We start from the raw sequence: 20,334 nt of genomic DNA, 5'->3' as shown, positions 1-20,334 counted from the left end.
ACAATTTATACAATGTAGTATTTTTACTGCAAGTGTAATACATGTGTTTACATTTTGGCATAGGTTAGTCTATGAAGATGTAATTTAATATTTGAGTTCCCACTGAAATGTATAGTTCAGTTATCAGCTGAGACACCTTTCCTTGTATAAGTCATTTTTACTGCAGGGCTTTCAGTTGTGGCAAAGGTGTGTCTTTATTATTTTTTTTTGAAGGAACAATCATAATGTAGTGCCAGTATTTGTGATTAGGAGAAGTTCACTTTCCACCCCCTCCTCCCTCAAAGGTTTATCCAACCAAGTTGAAGGAAAGGGGCCTGGAATCTTTTCCTAAAGTCATCTCCTAAGAAATGGAGGTAAAGGGTCACGAAAGGCTTCTGGTGGGCCTTACAGAGGCCACGGTCAGCAGAATCTGGTGCATGCAGGGATTAAACACTTCTTGTTGATTTCTAAGGGATAATCTCCCCTTTACGTTTCTGTCAGCTTTTTATGTAAAGCACTGATTTGTTTTGATCGTATGTAGTGGCTGTTGTTTCCAGAACCACTGGAGCTGGAAACTAATGCTATATTTTGATAAAGTAACATGTTAATCTCCTGCCTGTTTGTGATACCAGCCGTTAAAAGCTTGTTGAGATAGAAAAGTAATGTAAGCAGAAAAATTTTTTTAAAGCAAGGGCATTATACTAAATAAGCATTTTCGGTATTTTTAAAACACCTTAGTAGGCTGTCAAAGTGAAGTAAATTTCCACATTTCAGAAGCCACATAAATGAAATTTCACTTAAATGAAGTTGAGTAAAATGTATGTGACAAACATCAGCATTTAGTGTTTTTCTCTACTAAATGTTAACTGTCCCATCATAATTATTTTTATACCATAGAGGATCTGCTTCTTATTTATCTAGGAGGGACTCGTATGTCTGTCACAAGGGTTTTGAGAAAATGCTGAGGCCTCTTAATAGTTTTGAACTGAGATTTTCTGAAACACTGAGTAGCTCTGAAAATTAATACGTGAAAGAAGGGATTCCTGGGTTGACTTACCAAATTATGTTCATCTGCAATAGTATAAATAACATCCAAATTCACTAATTACATGTTTTTCACCAGTTAGCCAAGAGAGAATTACTGTTATTTTCTGGCACCTATTCTGGTGTCCATTACTATGCAAGTGTGATCAAGAGTAGCAGCCTGAAACTACATGTGATTTAAGTTACATCTGAGAAATAAATGTCTAAAAACTGAGTGAAAATTGACAGTAGAATTTGTAAGAAAGATGACAATGAGTATGTGGTATTAAGAAATAGAATTGCTTCAAATGAGGGTAGACTTTATTGTCAGTAAATGGACTGAACTTCAAAGGAGGAAGTCCTTTGGACTATAATCCACACAAGGCCTCAGGTTTTTTTTTTCCCTTGTTTACACCAATTGTACAGGTTCTTACCATTTTTCATGACGTATTTTGGAAAAGAGCCGAATAGTTTTATCTACAAATACTTTCCGTTTATCAAATCTTATATTTTATCTTGATTACAGTTGAAAGCTGAACTTTAATAAAATGTAAGCCTAACACAAAAAAAAATACTGTAATCTGTGTTGAATTAATATTTGGGGCTGGAAGGTTAAGTTTAAATGAACAAGGAGCTTGAGTTTCCACATAAGTAAAGTAAGTATTAGTAAAGTTTGTCAAGAGCTGTCCTTCCTACTCCCATATATCTTTAGCTAAACTTTTTCAGCTTTTTCCATGTCCTTGAGGGTATTCAGTTTTAGAAAGTGACTTACTACACTGCTTTCTGAAGCTGAAATAGGCCTGTAGATTGAAAAGCTATGGGCCACAAACTGCTCTGTGATCTAGGAAGCCAAGATAAGTTACGTGTGGAATCGCACTGTCTTCCTCCTTTAAACAGTGATTCCAGTTTTGTTTGATGGAGTACAAAGGTATACGATTGTCTATGAAAATTCTTGAGTTTCAGTCATACAGAAGCTATTCCAAGGTAGAAATCATAGAATCACAGAATGGTTTGGGTTCAAAGGGACCTTAAAGACCATCTAGTTCAACCCCCCTGCCATGGGCAGGGACACCTTCCACTAGACCAGGTTGCTCAAAGCCCCATCCAGCCTGGCCTTGAACACTGCCAGGAATGGGGCATCCACAACCTCTCTGGGCAACCACTGTTCCAGTGCTTCACCACCCTCAATGTAAAGAATTTCCTTCTAATATCTAATTTAAATTTACCCTCTTTCAGTTTAAAACAGTTACCGTTTGTCCTATCACCACAATCCCTGTTAAAGAGTCCCTCCCCATCTTTCCTGTAGGCCCCCTTTAGGAACTGGAAGGCTCCTGTAGGGTCTCCCCGGAGCCTTCTCTTCTCCAGGCTGAACAACCCCAACTCTCTCAGCCTGTCTTCACAGGAGAGGTGCTCCAGCCCCACATCATCTTCATGGCCCTCCTTTGGACTCTCTTGAGCAGGTCCATGTCTTTCTTATGTTGGGGGCCCCAGAGCTGGATGCAGTAGTCCAGGGGGGGTCTCACAAGACTGGAGTAGAAGGGGAGAATCTCCTCCTTCGACCTGCTGGTCATGCTGCTTTTGATGCAGCCCCTGATACGGTTGGCTTTCTGGGCTGCAAACACACATTTCCTGCTCATGTTGAGCTTCTCATCAACCAACACCCCCAAGTCCTTCTGCTCAGGGCTGCTCTCAATCCACTCATTGCCCAGCCAGTAATTGTGCTTGGGATTGCCCCGAGCCGTGTGCAAGACCTTGCACTTGGCCTTGTTGAACTTCATGAGGTTTGCATGGGCCCACCTCTCAAGCCTGTCAAGGTCCCTCTGGATGACATCCCTTCTCTCCAGCATGTCAGCCGCACCACACAGCTTGGTGTCATCAGCAAACTTGGTGAGGGTGCACTCAATCCCACTGTCCATGTCGCCAACAAAGATGTTAAACCGCGCCGGTCCCAATACAGACTCCTGAGGAACGTCACTCGTCAATGCTCTCCACTCGGACATTGAGCTATTGACCACAACTCTTTGAGTGCGACCATCCAGCCAATTCCTTATCCAAATACTAGTTGGATGTTTTGAGAGCTAATAAATACCCTTTCAGAAGCACTTACGTATCTTTTTTAGCCTCCTCTTTTTTGATAGTTACTGTCTATTTTTTCCCAACATATGGCAAACTAAGAGATTCAGAATAGTTGTACTCTTTCTGCCTTTGTTGTGCTACTTCAGCAAAGCCAGGAGACTTAACTTGTACTGTATATATGTTCTCAAACAGAAATAGACTTTTCATAAATATATCTCAAAATAAGAAACAGGACATTTGCTCACTTAGCCTTGGAAATATTTAACACAATTTTTTGCATTTTTTTACTAGAAAATGAAGTCTATACAAAACTACAGTAGTAGCTTGAATGGAATTCATAGGTTTCTTAAGAAGTCCCCCTCGTCTATTTTCTTCTAGTCAGCTATTTGAAATGATCTGACTGGAACATGAACATAGCACAGATATCTTTATAAAATAACCTAAAAAACAATCAGTGCTGCAAAAATTTATTTCTTCAGATATTTAATTTATACAGTTTAAGAAAGTGTATGTGTAAGAAAGTGTGTGTAACTTTAAGGAAGTCTGTATTTGTGAACTAGTAATAAGTTTGCTTTATGTAATCATCTTTCTAAAAACTATGTAACAGTTCTGTAAAATTGCAGTTTATCCTATTTTTCTTTCTTCTTACATATTCCCTGATAAGTATTGTCCCCAGACTATGTCTGAATGGACTCTCAGTGTTCAGAAGTCCAGCACAGAAACATCTGACCTTGATTTCTCATGATGAGCTATCTGTAACACCCATACTTTCTATGTTTTATGCCATGGCAACCATAGCCTGTTGTCCTACTTATCTACGGCTAACGCATAAGTCTGGGCAATAGTGGGTTTTGGTAGGTGAGAATAAAATGCTAGGCAGGAAAACTGGGCTTTTGAGGATTTGCTTGCCCGTTTAGCCTGCTGTATTCAATAGAGTTGCAGCTGGATGTGAGGAACACAGCCAGTGAAAAACATGGTATAATTTAAAAGACTCCATAACCCTGGGGAATGCCAACAACTGGTGTAATTGGATGTTTCTCTCAGTGTGGCAACATTTGGTTATGAAGAGAGAAAGCAATGACATTTTATTTATAATTAAAAAAAATAATTCATAAAATGTTTACTTGCAAAATATGTATGATTACTGCCTTAAATTTTATTTATAGAAGTGCACTATTTCTTATGTTATGTAGGAGTTTTAAAGAAAAATTGCCTTATCTAAACAACTACTCTTAGTGCCTCACTTTTATCTTTTTTGAAAAACAGTGAAAATTGAAAAAATTGGTAGTCAAATATTATTTCTTAAGAGAACAAAAAGTTGAATATTTAAAATAATTTTATGTGCAAAGTATAACATAAAACATTCACAATATAATCAATAATGCATTCAATATAATTGAAGGTGACGAAACACAACCTTTTTAGTATGATTTTTAAGTAGGCTTTAAGAATTCCTTTAACTAAAAAGGGGAAAAAAATGAAAGCAACAGAAACAAATCAGAATTATATACATCTCCCTTTCCCTTTTCCTCCCTTTCCCACCTTGCATACTGTTTAATTACAAAGATCTTGGAAAACTTATTTTGAAAAGTACATCTAAGTTAAGATGTAAACAATGTCTTTAATAACCATCTTTCCAAGCAAAAATGAAACAAATATTGTTCTGTTTTGGTAATTAAAAACTGTCCATTAATTAAACTAAGAAATAGTACAATCTAAAAATCTCTTCTATATTCTTTTTAAGGTCTTATTTGTATGCCAAGTATTAGCAAGTCATCTGGCAATTTTTAGAAATGTAACATGGTTATATTTCATTTTAAGCACCTAGAAAATGAGTAACAACCTTTGTCACAGAATGACATTTTGATTTTGGTAATTTATCCAACTTTGCAGAGGAATTTCTATAAGGAAGAATACATAGGCCTTAACCAGATCATTCTTTTTTATTTTTTTTGTATTATTTATCACATATCTTCCAACTTCAGTGATGACTAAGGTAGAAGTCCTTGAGTCAACAGTTGTTATTAAGCAACCCAGATTTCTTTTTTGATTGTCAGATGGAAGAGGTGGAATTCTTGTGGGAAAGACTTGGAGGGCAGTATTTTGCAAACAGTGTAGTGAAATGCAATATGCCTTGCATTTATGCTTTCTGATTTCTCATACTTTGAGAATTAATGTTTAGGTCACTGTGCACCTGGCATTGCTTCCGTTCTTCTCGGTTATGTAAAACAATGATGCTGTTCCCATAGTCAGGGAAATCTCATGTCTTCTGCAGTTTTGGTAGTTAACTTTCTCATTAATTTCAAGAAGAATCCACACATATCTTTGTAGCATTTTCTTGACTTTTTTGTTGTTTTTTTCCTTCCTCTGCACCTGTGTTTCTGAACAACTTCTTATGCGACATGAGGCAGCAATATGCAAATAAATGGTTTGAGAACTTACGCAGGAACACAGACATAGAAGGTGACGTGATTCTTAGATTCAATGGAGAAGCATCTTTCCAACTAGTATATTGTGTGCCATTCGCTTAGGTTCTCATTCTGAGTGAGGTTTCAAAACTGCTTGATGAAGCCAAACCTCCGGATTTAATCATAACCTGTGCCCTGAAGTGCTGCCTTGGGACCTTGCTCTGGCAAGGTTCACATCCTTTCTGTCAGCAGACCATTCTGAGTGCACTAGCTGACATTTTCCAAGAGGTTTCATGTCAGGAAATACCTTTCATGATTGTTTCAAAGCACTGTCTTGAGTCTGCTGAGGTCTCCCCAACTCCATTGGTCATTCATGTTGCATTTTGAGAACAGTTTGTTAACACAGAACCTGCAGCTCAGGATACTCATGCATCTGACTAAGTTGAAGGACAACAGATAGTCTCTCATTGTTTTCATTGGTACAAGGAGGACAAGAGTCAAGCAGACAGTCCTGGATGTGGCAGGGGTTAGTCATCAGTACTTAAAACCACTTTGAACATACTTGTTTTGTATAAATGCTGCCAGTGTCTCAGAGTCTCCATCAGATTGCCTTTCCTGCTTCTGCTTATCAGAGGTATTTCCTATTTGAAACATTTCAGGTATGATTCATCTGCCACTATGCAAGTCAGTTGTCCAAGGACAGTCCATTAATTTTCCTGCTGTTAGACAATAGGGAGCCTTTTAGATATGTGCCCTCACTTTTGGTAAGGTGTTTTCCAAGTGCCTTACCTAGATGTCTCCGCAGTCCTAAGCTAGCAGATGCCCTTACCATCAATCACATTGTGCTCATTTCTCACTCCCACTTTCATTCAGTTTCTTTTTGCAAAAACTCTCTGGAGACTTGCTTCATTTCCCTGCTTCCCAAGACCTCCAGATACCACAAATCAGAATAAGGATTATCTACACAAAAGGTACTAGCTATTAATCTCTGAATGCTGAAATCAGGATAGAGCTGTGTGTCTTATCATGATCCCTCCAGGACAACTGGTGATTGTCATACATCTTTGCAAAGTACCAACCTCATCCTGTCCCTGACGTTTAAGGATCTAGGGTCATCACTTTCCCTGTTTTCCAACACCACACTGTGACTGCACCTTTAATTAGGAATACCTAATGTTTTAAGGCTTTGTCTCTTACATTGGAATACAAATTCTGGGTAAGTTCAGCAAAGTCAGTTACAGGGATCTTCTTTTCCATTTGTGCAACTCTTTTCCTGAAACTTACTATAACTTAATTATCTCTGAGTCTTCTACCCCTTTGCAAAACTTGGCTGAAATTGGGAAGAGGGTGCACCTGGGACAGTGTGGAGAAAGACAGGTACACAGACAATGGTTGCACAAGCCCCATTTTCTTTGGAAAGTAGACTGAAGAGCAGGAACACAAAAAAGTTGAAGTAGAGGAATAGAAGGTAAGAAGGCAATTAATGTATTAAATAGAAAAGGGTTTTGTATAAAAATGAGTGGGAAATAACTTTTTTTTAACCTACATTCCACATATTTGTGCTTTAAAGAACAAAAGGCTATAGATACTGAGGATGAAAATGTTATTATAGGTGGTATGTCACTCTTGTCACTTATGCTATGGTGAAAAGCCATTTTTCTGAAAGGAAGTGATACAGATGTCTTTAAGATCATTTAGTCTCGCTTTGCTCTCCTCTTACAGTTTGTACGTAACCAAATATTCTCAGCCAAAATACTTTGTCTCTTCTGGGCTTCATCATGAATTTGCTGGTATACTTTGAATAAGAGCAATGAAGGTTTCTTATGAATTCAAAGATGGAAATTACATCCTTAAGATAAGTCTGATTTGGTCTGTTGGCTGCTTTGAAGGTTTGGGTGGGAGACTAAGCAGCTTGATGTTTCCATTGCATCCTCCTGTATGTAGGGGAAGCAAGCACATGCTTTTTATGCAAACAAGACCTTGTCTTGCAAGCTTGAAAATACCTAACATGTTCTAGATCATGTGTAGTCCAGTATATATACTCCACTGTACATGGTAAAAGGAAGTAGAGTGCCATTAGTTTACTTCCAGGTTTTTTTTTCAAGGAGAGAGAAACAGAGGCTTAACAGTGCTTTTGAAGTTGAAAATCATAGGTGAGTAAGAAGCAGTATGGGACTGCATTACCCTGTTGTGTCTTAATGATGTAGTGAGCATTAGGCAGTATGGCATGAAACGTTACAAGTTGAGTTATGCCAGCAAAAAGTAATTTAAACTTTTGATTTAAGAAATGAAAGATTTAAAAAAAAACAATGGAAAGGAAATTTAATGGACGTTTACACTTGTCAGTAAAATGTTTCATATGACCCTGTGCAGAATTTAGTAAGAAGCTTTAAGAACAGTTTTTGGGGGAAAAAAATCCATGACATACATACTACTAAACAAGCCTTTAAGACTGTAACTATAAACTTGGACCCACTTAAGACACATCTCTATGGAGAGTTTCTGTATTTCATTTTTATAAAATTGACATTTTTCAAACTCTTAGCTTTAAATTGAGAGGTAATGGAAGAAAATAGAATGTGCGGGAGTGAAGGGTCTGAAATGCAGCTTACCTTTTAAAAGCTGTGGTCACAGACTTCTTTTGTAATTCTTTTTAAATATAATAGTTTCATTGGAAGGCTATTTCCTGTTAAAATTCTAACAACTCTGTATCTGATCTACTGAACTATAAGACCTCAAAGGTCTTGAAATTTCTTTCCTTTAAATACCATTGTCCTCAAAGAGTATTGTGCCAGGATGGAGGATTTTTCCAATAAACAAGAAGAGAGAAGGCTTTTATGGTCTAGTATAGAAGTAGCTAGTATATATTTGTAAGGTTTTTAGTTGAAAATGGTGTGTGTTAGGTTCTTTACCAATGTGTTAAAAGATTAGTTCCTTCAGCACAGTCCTTATAAATCTGTGCAGTTTTAGACATTAATGACAAGCAAGATAGGAAGGCTGTAGCGGGTGTTTTTGAGAGCATAGTTCTGAGAGGGATTTGGGGGTTTATGAAGTATTGCCTCTTCTTTCTGAGTTTGTAAGTGACAGAAAATGAGAAAACTCACATGTTATCCCTAAATAGCATCTCTTATTGCCACAATTGGAAAGACAATTCTGCAGTAGGTGCACCGTTAGTCTCACATGTAGGAGATATCTTATATTCTTGTCCTTCAGGAAAAAACACAATGCCATGCAGTCTTTCTGGGGAAAGTAATTATTGGTCTCGGACGTTTTCTCATACCTGTATGCAAAATTCACTCAATACATATGTTCCTCAGCTGTAGCTGTAGAAAATAAATTAAATGCTATATCCTATTTTGAAATTATTTGAGTTATTGTATATTTTCTTCGCAAATACCATTAGTTTAAAAAAAAGGGATAAGAAAACATACAGTAGGTATTTCTAACTAGGCTCCTAAGAATATCTTGTCTATGCATTAGTGATTACTTTGGTCTACTGCTTGGTAATTATTTTTGTAATTCAAAAGTATTTTTAAAACATCCATCATTCATAAAGTGTATCTATTTGATGATGAGATTGATTGATGTAGTCTTAATCAGGGACAATGGCAGAAGAAGGTTTTATGCTGTGTTTTTGTGTATGTGGCAGTGGCAGAAAAGTCAATTACTGCATTTTTTTTTGGTGAGGCCTCAAACCATATGTAAAGAGAACAATATTGCCCCAGGTTTATCCATTTTTTTAACTTATTAAATATAATAGAACTACAGGCACAAAAAAGTAATTCCATGAGAAAAGACATCTTGAATCCTTCTTTTATCTCTACTAAAGAAAGCCAGAAAAGATAAAAAAAAAGAAAAGAGGCACATTGGTATACAAACAGTGGTTGTCACACTTAGGGTTTTGGTGAGTGTAAAGACTAATAAGAAGGTAGGGAAAGCCACCGACTTTTCAGAGGTAGGATTCTTAATGTTTGTGGTCTTCTCGTCTAAGAATTGATTGTTTATAAATGTTGAATCTTCAATGTTGTACACTGTGGGATTCCAGCTACGGGGTAACTAGCTGAGAGACAAAGATGATATAGGACTGTTTCACTCAAGAGCTACTCAGAAAATGGCTATTTCTCTTCTGAAGCTTATGAAATCATGTTATGCTTTATTCCTTTCTTCTGACATAACTCCTCAGGAGTTTCCTTGCAACTCCAGATGGCATGTTCCTCTTTTGAAGTCATTGCCTTTGACCAATAGTGTTTGATTAAGTTTATGTAAATGAGAATTCTCTCCTTGTCTTTGAACATCTCTTACCAGTCCCAAGTAGCAGGAAATCTAAAAAAGCAGTGCTGATTGCTTTGCTTTATATTCTCAACATTTCACTTTGTGTGACTCAAAGAATGGGGGAGAGGCGGTAGGGAGAGTCATGGATCTTAGTTTTAAATTCTTGCATGTACTTATGCCTAGAAAACAGGACTAAGCAACATAGTTTGAAAAACCCACGGATAGTAAAAATAATAGCATATGCTATTTTTCAGAAATGTGCATTTTCACAGTCCTTTTTCAAGGCTTTAGACAGTATTGATGATTCAATGGCTGATACAGCTGCCTTTGATCAGAGCACTGCATTCTTGTATTACAGCTTTAGATAGAAGGCACAGTTTTCTGTTTCATCCACAGTGAGGACTGTGTTTCTTCAGTCCCACTGTGGGTTGTATCTTATTCCCACTCTTTTACTTGCTTTCTCTTATAATGGCAGAATTTGGGAGAAAAACTGTATTCAATACAGTTACAAATTTAATTATAGATACTTAGAATCTTCTTTGAAAGATGTAAGGAAAATGTGTTATGTGTGTGGTGAAAAATAACTGATGAATATAAAATTAACATTTAAATATAAGTTTATGACAATAGCAAATGTGGTAAGTCTGCAGGGGGAACATTACAAGATGTTTTTAATAAAACTTGTTTCAAAGTTATTTGTGGCATTCAAAATATTTTGTAAATACAACCCTCATGAAGACTAGTTTTCAGATGCATTAAATGTTTTTTTAGTGGAACAATATGGTATTCTCTTTGTAAAAGCTGTGTATGCTTCAGCAAAGTGTGGGAAATAGGTGAATATGAAAGGTGAATTGGAAAATTTAAGTAGAGATCTTCAATACCTGCCTATTAGCAGAAACAAAAATAGGTTAAGTTCTTTTATAGACAGAATTTTTAATTTTTCTTTTGCTTTTATCAGTCTTCATTTTAAACAGTGTTACAATTTTGAAAGGATTTTTACCACAGAAAATTGGGTAAGCAGCTTTTACTGTGTCAGAGTAGAGCTCAAGAAATAGTAATTTTTAAATGTATTTCTTGTGTAAGCTCTATGTGGTTTGCGAAAAAACTTTAAATATTCAGATGATGTGGAGTCCAGAACAGTAGGAATTTCACATTGAATAGTATTATCTCAAGCCATTGCCATCACTGTTGCTGCCTGCTGTGTGATTGCAGATGACATCTTCTGTGCTGTAAAGCGGCTGGGAACAGTTGTGCAACTAAAGGTAGATAAAGGAAATCATTGTTAAGATTATGGTTTGAAAGTGTAAGCTGAGTGATGAAAAATCTTGTCAATTCTCTCATCCCCTTTTAGTTTTGCAAGGATGCTAGGGCAATAAAGAGATATCTCCTGTAAGATAAGAAGCAGTACCAGAAAAAAAGCTTCAATGATTTGGCTAGCTCTCTGTACATATAGTGCTGCAGTTTGAAATATCCCTGTTTTCAAATCATGAGTACATTGACATCCTCTTTTTAAAGTACTGCTAATGATAACAATTTTCTTTTATTGTCCTGGATATGGGTGGAATGAGAGCTCTAGGGGTAAAACTCATATAATGTTAAAGTAAGTTTTCAAATATTTAGATTGGCTGTAAAGTAACAGTCCAGAAAATTTGATTGCTATGGTGCTTGGACTGCACTTAGACAAAACATTTTGTGCTGAAGTGTGCAATATTATATGTGGGAAAAAATGCTGCTAAATGAATAAATGTATCAGGTAATAGTTTCTAAATATTTTATATGTACAAGTTACTGTTTAAATTCAAAATATAAACAGTTATTTAAAAGTTATCTTGAAATATACTAAAGGTAATATTTGAAGTATTTGGAAATAAGTGTCTCATTATACAAGAACTAAAATAGTACACTGGCATTAACTGAATGAAATTAGTGACAGGTCATGAGTTCTTTAACTCTTGAATGACTTTTAAAAGGCTGAATTGTGGAGTTTTAAAATAATGAGATTCAGTTTATACAAATCTTGGTTTAGAAATGAGTGATTTGAACAAAACAATATCACCCTGCTGTTTTTTTATCCACTAAAGAAATTTGTTTACACAAGTATGCTGGTTGTGGTGAATAACAGAAGTTAGGATACAACCAAAACATTTTTTCTGTAAAAAATCAGGAAGCTAAATTATCATAATGAAATTAAAGAGGTTTTTATTATTTTAGTCTTCAGCCATTAGATACAAACTTGGTATTTAATTCTCTTTGTTGAACCATTTATGTTAAAATTATTTGGGGTTCATTTAATTATCTGGAATAAATGTGTTATATGTTGCCTCACATTCTGGCCTTAACAGGTTAGAGATACTGGGAATTAAGACCTTCTACCCAAGTATACATCGTTTACTTAATGTGACACCCCATAAATTTTTGGTTCGATTAAATACCTGCCAGTGCTTAAGTAGTAGATTCTGTTTAGCTTTAGATAACTTCTTTAGATTATTTCATACACGGTAGCGTGTGTATAAAAGCCTATTTCTGGAGTTTATTGAAACCTTAAAGGTTTGGTTTGTCTTTTTTCTGAAAACCTACTGTGTAATTTGGTCAAATAGGTGCTGTAGTGCTCAGAGACAGATCTCTTTGGATCTGTGTTGTATGAAATGGTATACTGCCTAAGGCTCCTTAGTTTACTTAGAGTTTGCATAAATGTATACAGGGCATTTGAAAACCCATGAAAGTTTAAAGTTTAGTTGGAAGTTTAACAAAGTGCGATCAATCATTATGAGAAACCATGTCTAACTTTATACTTACTGCTTTAGTTCTGCTATGATTTTCTTGAACATGTATGTACTAAAATTTTTTTCAAAAGGCCTAACAGCGTAACTGATTTTCCATTAGACTTAGGCAATTGATTCAGAGGAAACTCCAGGCGAACTGAAGTTTAAAACTGTATTTAGATTTTTTTTGCCCCACAAGGTGTTCTGTGTAACTATGATACAAAATTTGCCTGACATTTTCCACGGTGTCCTGTGATAACTGAAACCCACTGAAGTCAAAACAAGAATCTTAACTGGCTGAAGTGCTATAGGGTGATAAAGGAGTAACAGTACTGAGCATTTACCAATACATAATAAGTCTGTCAACCTTTACAAAGTTTCTAAAAATGCTGGAACGGATTTGTATGCTATAAACATGACCTAGTATTTTTTTACCCAGTGTAAGGAAGGACTCATAATTTTTATTTTAAAAGAATAGTGTTTGTGTGAAGAAGTGGGAGATGTCTGTTAGCGGCATATCTACAGTATGTTAGACTATGAATCTGTAGTTAAATATTGTGATTTATACATACATAGAGGTATATTGTACATGCATAAATTCAACAAAAGTGCTCATACAAAAATCTATTCAAGTTTTAGGTCCACACAACTTTTCCAAACTGTATGTCTGAGAACAAATGCTTATTATAGTAAATATAAACATTACAAATTAATCTTAGAAATCCCATGGAATCTTCCATGTATGTTTGTAATGGAAGGTTTTTACAGTGATGTTTACTGAATTATCAGAATGAAGAAATATCCAATTTGAACTAAGTGTCATTTTATGTAGTACTTTTACAAGAAGATTGCTTCCTTTTGATTGACACTGAAAAAGAAAAAACTAAAAAAAAAAAAAAAAGAAAAAGTGCTCTTTGGTGGTAAACACTAAATGAATTGAAAAAGCAAGAAGTATCTGTTATATCAAGTGTTCCATAATGTTTTTTTGAATAGGCCTAATTGTTTTCAATAAAAATTGGTTCTTAGCGTTAGGCTTGTTAGAAGTGGGGAATTGCTACAGTGAAGTTAAATTGCATTGATGCCATCAGTTAAATTAAGAGACCTGAAAAATATTGCTTTTAACCTACACTGTACATAGGTTAAGTTTCTTGAGTAGCTACCAGAAAGATTGACAGCTACATCATTTTTATGATGATGAATGGTCCTCTAATATGTTTGAAAAGAACTATACTTATTGCAGATAGGGACACACAGAGTTGCATCTGAAGCAGGTTCTCAAAGACCATTTGTATCAAAACATACAATATTTCACTGTAATAATAAATAGAAATATGATGGAATGATACTTGCAGCATAATAACAAGTGTTAAATGAATCTCCTTTGCAGAAGAAATGGGTTATTACTGTCTAAAATACTTTGAAAGAATTTGGAGTTTCAATACAAGAGTTATTCCCCCATATTATTACAAATAATAAACATTTCAAGAAATTTATTTCTTTATTAACAAAAATTGCTTTTTACCATCAGAGGAGGGCTGTGTCAAACAGGCTATCAGGGAGCAGCAATGGTTGGCTGCTCTTTGGGGGCTGGGGAAGAAAGGGGATAACCCAAATGGCAGGGGAGGGACCCTGCCAGCTGATGCCCATCCTGCTGCCCCCAAGGGAGGCAAGTGGGGCAGGCGCTGGGGTGATAGTCTACTTCCACTGAGGGTCCAGGTCATCAGGCTGTTAAAGCCTATTAGTCCACCCAGGGCCCTAACACTGGTTATGCTAAGTAACAGTAGAATTTCTGCTTGATTTGTATTAATTTATATCTTTATGTACTTATTTTTTCCTTCCAAAACATTTTTGTATTTTGCTTCTTCATATGACAGTCTTGTATTAGAGAAATCCTTAGATTTTCCTAAGAAGAAGTTACTATTGACCATCTAAAACAACATCTGAAAACTAAATAATCAAATGTTGCTTTTTCCCCCTTAAACCGAGACCGAAAGGAATAATTACCTTGTTTTGACAAGTGAACCGAAGAAGTATGACACAGAAGTCTTACAGGAATGCATACATGAAAACTAGGCTGTCATGTTTACAAGGTGATTTTTTTTCATATGATGAATTTTTCAAACGGTAAGTGGTCTGTAAACTATACTGATATTTTTCTGAGGAACACAAGCTTCTTTTGGCTATCCTGTAAGGAAATGAGTTAGGAATAAATATAAATATAAAATTTTGATTGTGCACCTATTATATGAAAACTGAATCATTCCAAGCTGTTGTTATTTTTGCATTACATGTATCTATTATACAGTACATTTTACACCAATCATTGACTGTTCTGCAAGCATTGTTGAATAAAAGATGGGTTTGAGTTATAGGTATTGAATAGAGTTAGCATCACATTCTGTATAAACCCTGAGATACTTCTGAAGAGAAAAAGGAATAGATTTCTGTGACCATGTCTGAATATATGTAGTATCATACATGAGTGAACAACTGTATTTTCAGTATTCCTTTTATCTCAGTTCTGTAAAGTGCTGTTTAATGGTTTTCCATTGGTTGCAGAACCTTCCAAAGTTGGCCTACTGTTTTTTTGCCAGAGCAACTGACAAGTATTTCAGCATTTGGGAGAGTGCTTTTTAACTTGTACTTTTAATTACAGTGTCTTTAATTGCAGTAACATCTGTTAAGATACTTGGAGTCTTATATTCAAAGACTAATCTTCCCTCGATGTGTTACGTGATGTATTTGGTTTACATCCAAACTTTTTAACCAGAAGGGTGACTGAGTTTCAGCTACATTCCAAAATGTTGAAAGCCTTTGAATTGTTATTTGCAAAGGGGTATTCTGTAGCTTCAAGAAAATTATATATCCATGAAATATTTTGTAGTATTGTGCTGTTAATTCAGATGTGCGAGACAGTAGACTTTAAAGGACCTTCACGTTTGTTCTAACTTTGCTTTGAAAGAGCAATACCAGAATCAAAAGCGTCATTACTGCTGAAGGAATGCGCAGTTCTGCTCCTTGTAGATCTACACTCATATTTGACCAGAAACTATCATCTTGACCTTAAATCTTAATCTGATGTTCTTTTGGAGCATGTGTCTTGTAGACCATTCACTTAGAAATATTCTCAATCTATTTTTCTAGTAGTGCCTCTAGGTAAATTTCCAACCAACACTGTAATTGCTTCATAAAAGAATATTGCTTGTAAGAAAAATAGTGTATTTATTAATTCATTATATTTTCTTGCTCAAACATTGTGTGCATCTGAATAGTTATGTTTGTTCCTCATGTTACTACTGCAGTATGAATAGTATTATTAAATACTAAATAGTATACATGAAATATACTGGTTATTAAGAAGTTTCTGCTTTTTATGTAATTTTTCCTCTAACTTCAGTAGCAAGTTACCACTGGTTGTAAAATCAACTTCATTATTTCTCAAAAAAGAGAATACAGAAGAAAGAGAAAACAGGAAAAAGTAATTCTGCTAAGCTTTACTACTGATATGAAGACTCCTGGGATTTAGTGTCTTAGTTTGAGTAGGTCAGTGGATTTGACCTGTGTTTTGGCAAAGTATTTATTAAGTATGTGTACAAAGCAGGATGGCATTTGTTTTCTGGTACATTATAGTGTTTTGGTCTGGATTTTTATGTTCTAGTTGTTTGCAATGATGTGCTTAATTTCCAGAAAGCTGTTACTCCTTGGACAGAAATTATAAGCACACAGAAAATAAATTTACTTGCTAATGTCTTTATAGTTTCCAGTTATAATAGTGAGAAATTTCTTTCTAAATCTTAAAAAAAAAAAGAAAAAGCTGCTACTTTGATTAAGGTAAAAGAACTGATTTTTTAAACCAAAAATTCAAGATATTATGAAATTTATCTCTGCTTTTATTTTACAGGTGTCCCTCTCTGTAGCACACTACTTAGAAGCATGCACAAAGTTTACTATTCAACACTGATTTTATAATTCCCTATATAAATGCTTCCCTTATTAATCTAAGTATTTCCAAGGAACAAAATGTTGTATATTTTGATACTTTTAGTCTGATTTTTTCATTATTTAACCACTTTTCTGTATCTATTTTACAGATTCTGAAAATGGAATGGGGAGGAGAATATTCTCTTGATTCTTCCAATTTAGACTGTTTGTTAAATGTCCTACCTGGAGAATTGGAGTTTCAACAGATCCTTCATGATCTTGATGAAAAAATAAAGAAGAACTCTTCTAGGTAAAGAGTAGTTTATTTGTATCCAAAATATTAGTGAAAGTCATTACATTTAGGAAGAAATACAGCTTTTCCCTTCTTTCTTTTCTAGTTGTAGGTTAAAATTCTGATAATTATTTCAGTAGTAATTTTACCTTAACCACTGGAGCATTGAACAAATTTTTAATGCCATATAATTTTTGTGCTATAGTCTTTCTCTGTATGATATTTTTAACAGTTGAATCATCTTAATCTTAGGAATTATTGCAGTAGGTGTGATAGAGGAGGAAGAAAATGTGTATTCCTGTGACAGTTGTATTTCCTACAGCTATGAGATAGAATTTTTATTCACTAAAAGAGCTACAGAATTTTAGAAAAAAAGCAAAATTTGAACTCAGTATGTTCTTTAAGCATTTCCAGTGGAAGTATAAAAAGCAAGTAAGTCAATATATATAATCTTTCTCATACAAGCCATTATTTTACCTATTTCAATTGAAAGTGTTATGCTGCAATAGAAGATTTTCTAACCAAAATTTGTTTTGTAATATATGTCATTGTCCACTTCTTTGTAACATACTGGTTTCCAAAAATCAGTGCTATAGAAACAGTGGAGTACTGGAAGCATTCTTTGTTGATGTGGATTTTTTGCATGACTGCAAAAAAATCAGCTCAAGGTTTTGTGCCTTATTTGAAAAGTGGTGGCAGTGTTTTGTGGCTAAACTCTTTAGTACCTTTAAAATACTTTGACCTGTGAAAGATGCACTTAAGCCAATAAACTAATTGCCCCTTTAAAAAAATAAGTGTACATTCAGAGACATAACAAATAGCATATTTTTCTATTAAATTTTGAAAATGCTTGCCTTTGGGTAACAGTGCACATTATAGAGTTGTATAATTTCAAGGGATGCCCTTAATGACATCTGTTTTAAGATTGTGTAATTTTAATGAAGCCCACATTTGTGAGAGGTCTCTGCTCCCAAACAGCTTCCTGAAGAATGGAAGTAAACCATTGCTGTATCTCACTGAAAACTGTTTTAAGTCATCTCTGAATTATTCTTATATTGCTTATGCCAGGCTGAGAGACTTTTCAGGCTTTTTATTTATATTTTTCTTATCTCACATTTGAACATTTTAAGTTAAAAACTTAGTATTTACAAATGTAGTTGCGATAGTAATAATCCCAGGGTAGCAATGATAGTGAAGATCTGGGAGATCTGGGAAATACGCTGTTGTGGACCGTTGCATAGTACAATTTCATATTACAACTTGCCAGCTGTTGACAACAGTGAAATGTAGATACTTATTTAGAGTTTAGTTGATGTCATAACACAATTATAGGTACTTAAGTTTTGAGTTGCTATGGTCTTATCTGGGAAAGAACAGTATCAGTGGTTTTGGCAGATGTGTTGTCACCTCTTCAAGTACCAAATAAAAGTGATTTTGTCATCATCATGCAGAGCCAGCCTGAGAGTTAGAAAGATTATTATCAAGATGAGTCTTCGGAATGCCTGCTTTACTACTATTTTTGTTTTTAATGTGTGTAAAATGTATGCTGCTGGTTGAGAAAACTTTTGGCTGTGAGAGAGCAGGCCAGCTGTTCATTCCTTTTAGTGGTACTTTTTGTCAGTTAACATTTTATGTTATGGTTTATGTTAACATCATCACAGTGGAACTATTCGTACATTTTTAAGAAGGCTGATTGTCCCTGTTTTAGGTACATAGTCCTACAAATTAGAAGAGCCTTTCACTGTAAGTTTTGTAAGATCCAAATGGAACTTTATCCAAGGAGAGCAGGAGATTGGATTAGGGTGTGGTACACAGCAACACATGTCAGGAAAAGCTTTATATTTCTGCTGAATTGACACTTAAGCTAGTTTTTAGACTAATTTTCACAAGGAAAATTAGAAAGTAGCCCTGTAGTTACCAGGTGATGTTTTGCTCCGGTAATATGTCAGTTTCAGAAATGGAGAGGAGTTTAAAAGAAGATGGACAGCGGCTGATGTGACTTTTAAATTAAAAAGAGTCCTTTTATTGCTAATATATTAGAGGTAGCATGGAATGAAATCATTTTCAAGTTACCATTGATCTTTGTAAGTGGTATGATAAGAGCAGCTCTATGCGCTACAGTGATACAATTGGAATACAATCCATTTTTCATCAGATAGATTTATGATTTTATTATACCACAGAGAATAAACATAATAGTATACAGCATATATATATTTTTAAAAATAAAACATTGTGTAAAAAATTATGATCCAAAAGTGTGTAAATCACTTGAATGCTCATTTATTGCCTTCCAACTGAATAGCTTTTATAAAATTGTGTGACACGACAAATCAGATATGCTTTCCAGCAGTTGAATTACCTTCAGTATTTTTGTATTTTACCAATCCTATTTGCTCCTACATAAAAAAAAAAAAAAGCCATCTGTACAAAATTGTTTTATTTGTAAGTTTTAAGGGAGTAAGTGGTTCATTCATTCACTATTATATAACAGAGCTCTTATTACACTTGAATGTTAACTTTATTTTTACAGCAGTTTATAGATGCAGGTGAGTATGAACTCTCAAAACTATTGTCATTGCTGGTGAGTTTTATGTGCAATGATAGTCTTGGGTTATTCTAAAGTGTGAAGTTATATTCATAATTTCATCAGGATGGCCATTTGTCTTCAGTCTTTGCCCTCACATTTGGTTTGACTTTTACTGTTCATCAAAACTTAGTCTTATATTTTTTTTTCCTAATTGGAGGATTAAGAGTTAGTAAGAGTTAATTTTTGAGCAATCCACAGAACTAAACTTTCAGCTGATATTTAATACTTATAAGCAGAAAGTAACATACAGAGCTTGAAACCAAGCTTATAGTGCTTAACTTGAAAGTGATTGTAAGCATGAAATCTCTTCAGCAGTTGATTTTTTTTGTGTATTCAGTTCTTTCTTCAGTGAGTGATTGGCTGCCTTTTAGTGGTGATAAAGTGACGATAGATTCTATGAGTCTGTAGGACAGTGTGAGGTATTCTAGGTCTTCAACAGAACAATTACAAAGAATTCAACAAAATTATTTACTAATAATTGTGTCTCCACAATACACTGGAGACTGTATCTTTGTGTGACTTTTCACAAAGGCTTCATTTGACTTCAATCTGATAAACTTCAACCTGACTGTCTAATTAACAGTAATTCAGTCATCTGGGATTTTGAGGAAGGTCTTTTTTGAAGGGCTTCAGTGAGGTCAATAATAATAAATGCTTATAGCATTGCATCTTGTCCCAGAACTGTTCAATATAAATGGTAATCATTATTTGAGCAACTAACAAGATCCTTAACTTGCGAATAATAGGACTATCTGGAAAGTACCTCAATAAGGATGTAGTATGACATTTTCCAGTTGTTGATCATAACTTTGCTGATTTGCGTAGAAATACTTCCCACTATCATTACCTCAAAACAAAGGGATGGAGGAGTTTCAAAGAGGGTATTAAGCACTGCTGTGCTTAGTTCTTATTCTGTGTTCCTGTATCAGAATTGAAGTGTGCAAGGGCTCATGTGTTGTTAATCTAAGATGAGCTGCAAGAGTTATCTTTATCTTTTATTTTGAAGAAAAT

General features: G+C 34.9%; 1 protein-coding gene across 3 annotated transcripts in view; it reads left to right on the top strand.

Moving 5' to 3' along the window:
* The window catches only part of KIAA0825 (KIAA0825 ortholog), a 253,898-nt gene that overhangs the window by 20,613 nt on the left and 212,951 nt on the right, over positions 1 to 20,334 (top strand). For all 3 annotated transcript variants that reach the window (XR_011323225.1, XR_011323226.1, XM_069776151.1), the window contains exon 3: positions 16,612 to 16,751. Coding sequence is in view for 1 of the 3 variants with exons in the window: in XM_069776151.1 (XP_069632252.1) it covers positions 16,621 to 16,751 (131 nt within the window). In the remaining 2 variants the exon portion in view is untranslated. The remainder of the gene's footprint in view (positions 1 to 16,611; positions 16,752 to 20,334) is intronic.

Source organism: Haliaeetus albicilla, chromosome Z (assembly GCF_947461875.1).
Source record: "Haliaeetus albicilla chromosome Z, bHalAlb1.1, whole genome shotgun sequence".
Taxonomy (NCBI): Eukaryota; Metazoa; Chordata; class Aves; order Accipitriformes; family Accipitridae; genus Haliaeetus; species Haliaeetus albicilla.
This window is presented reverse-complemented; position numbering and strand designations above follow the sequence as displayed.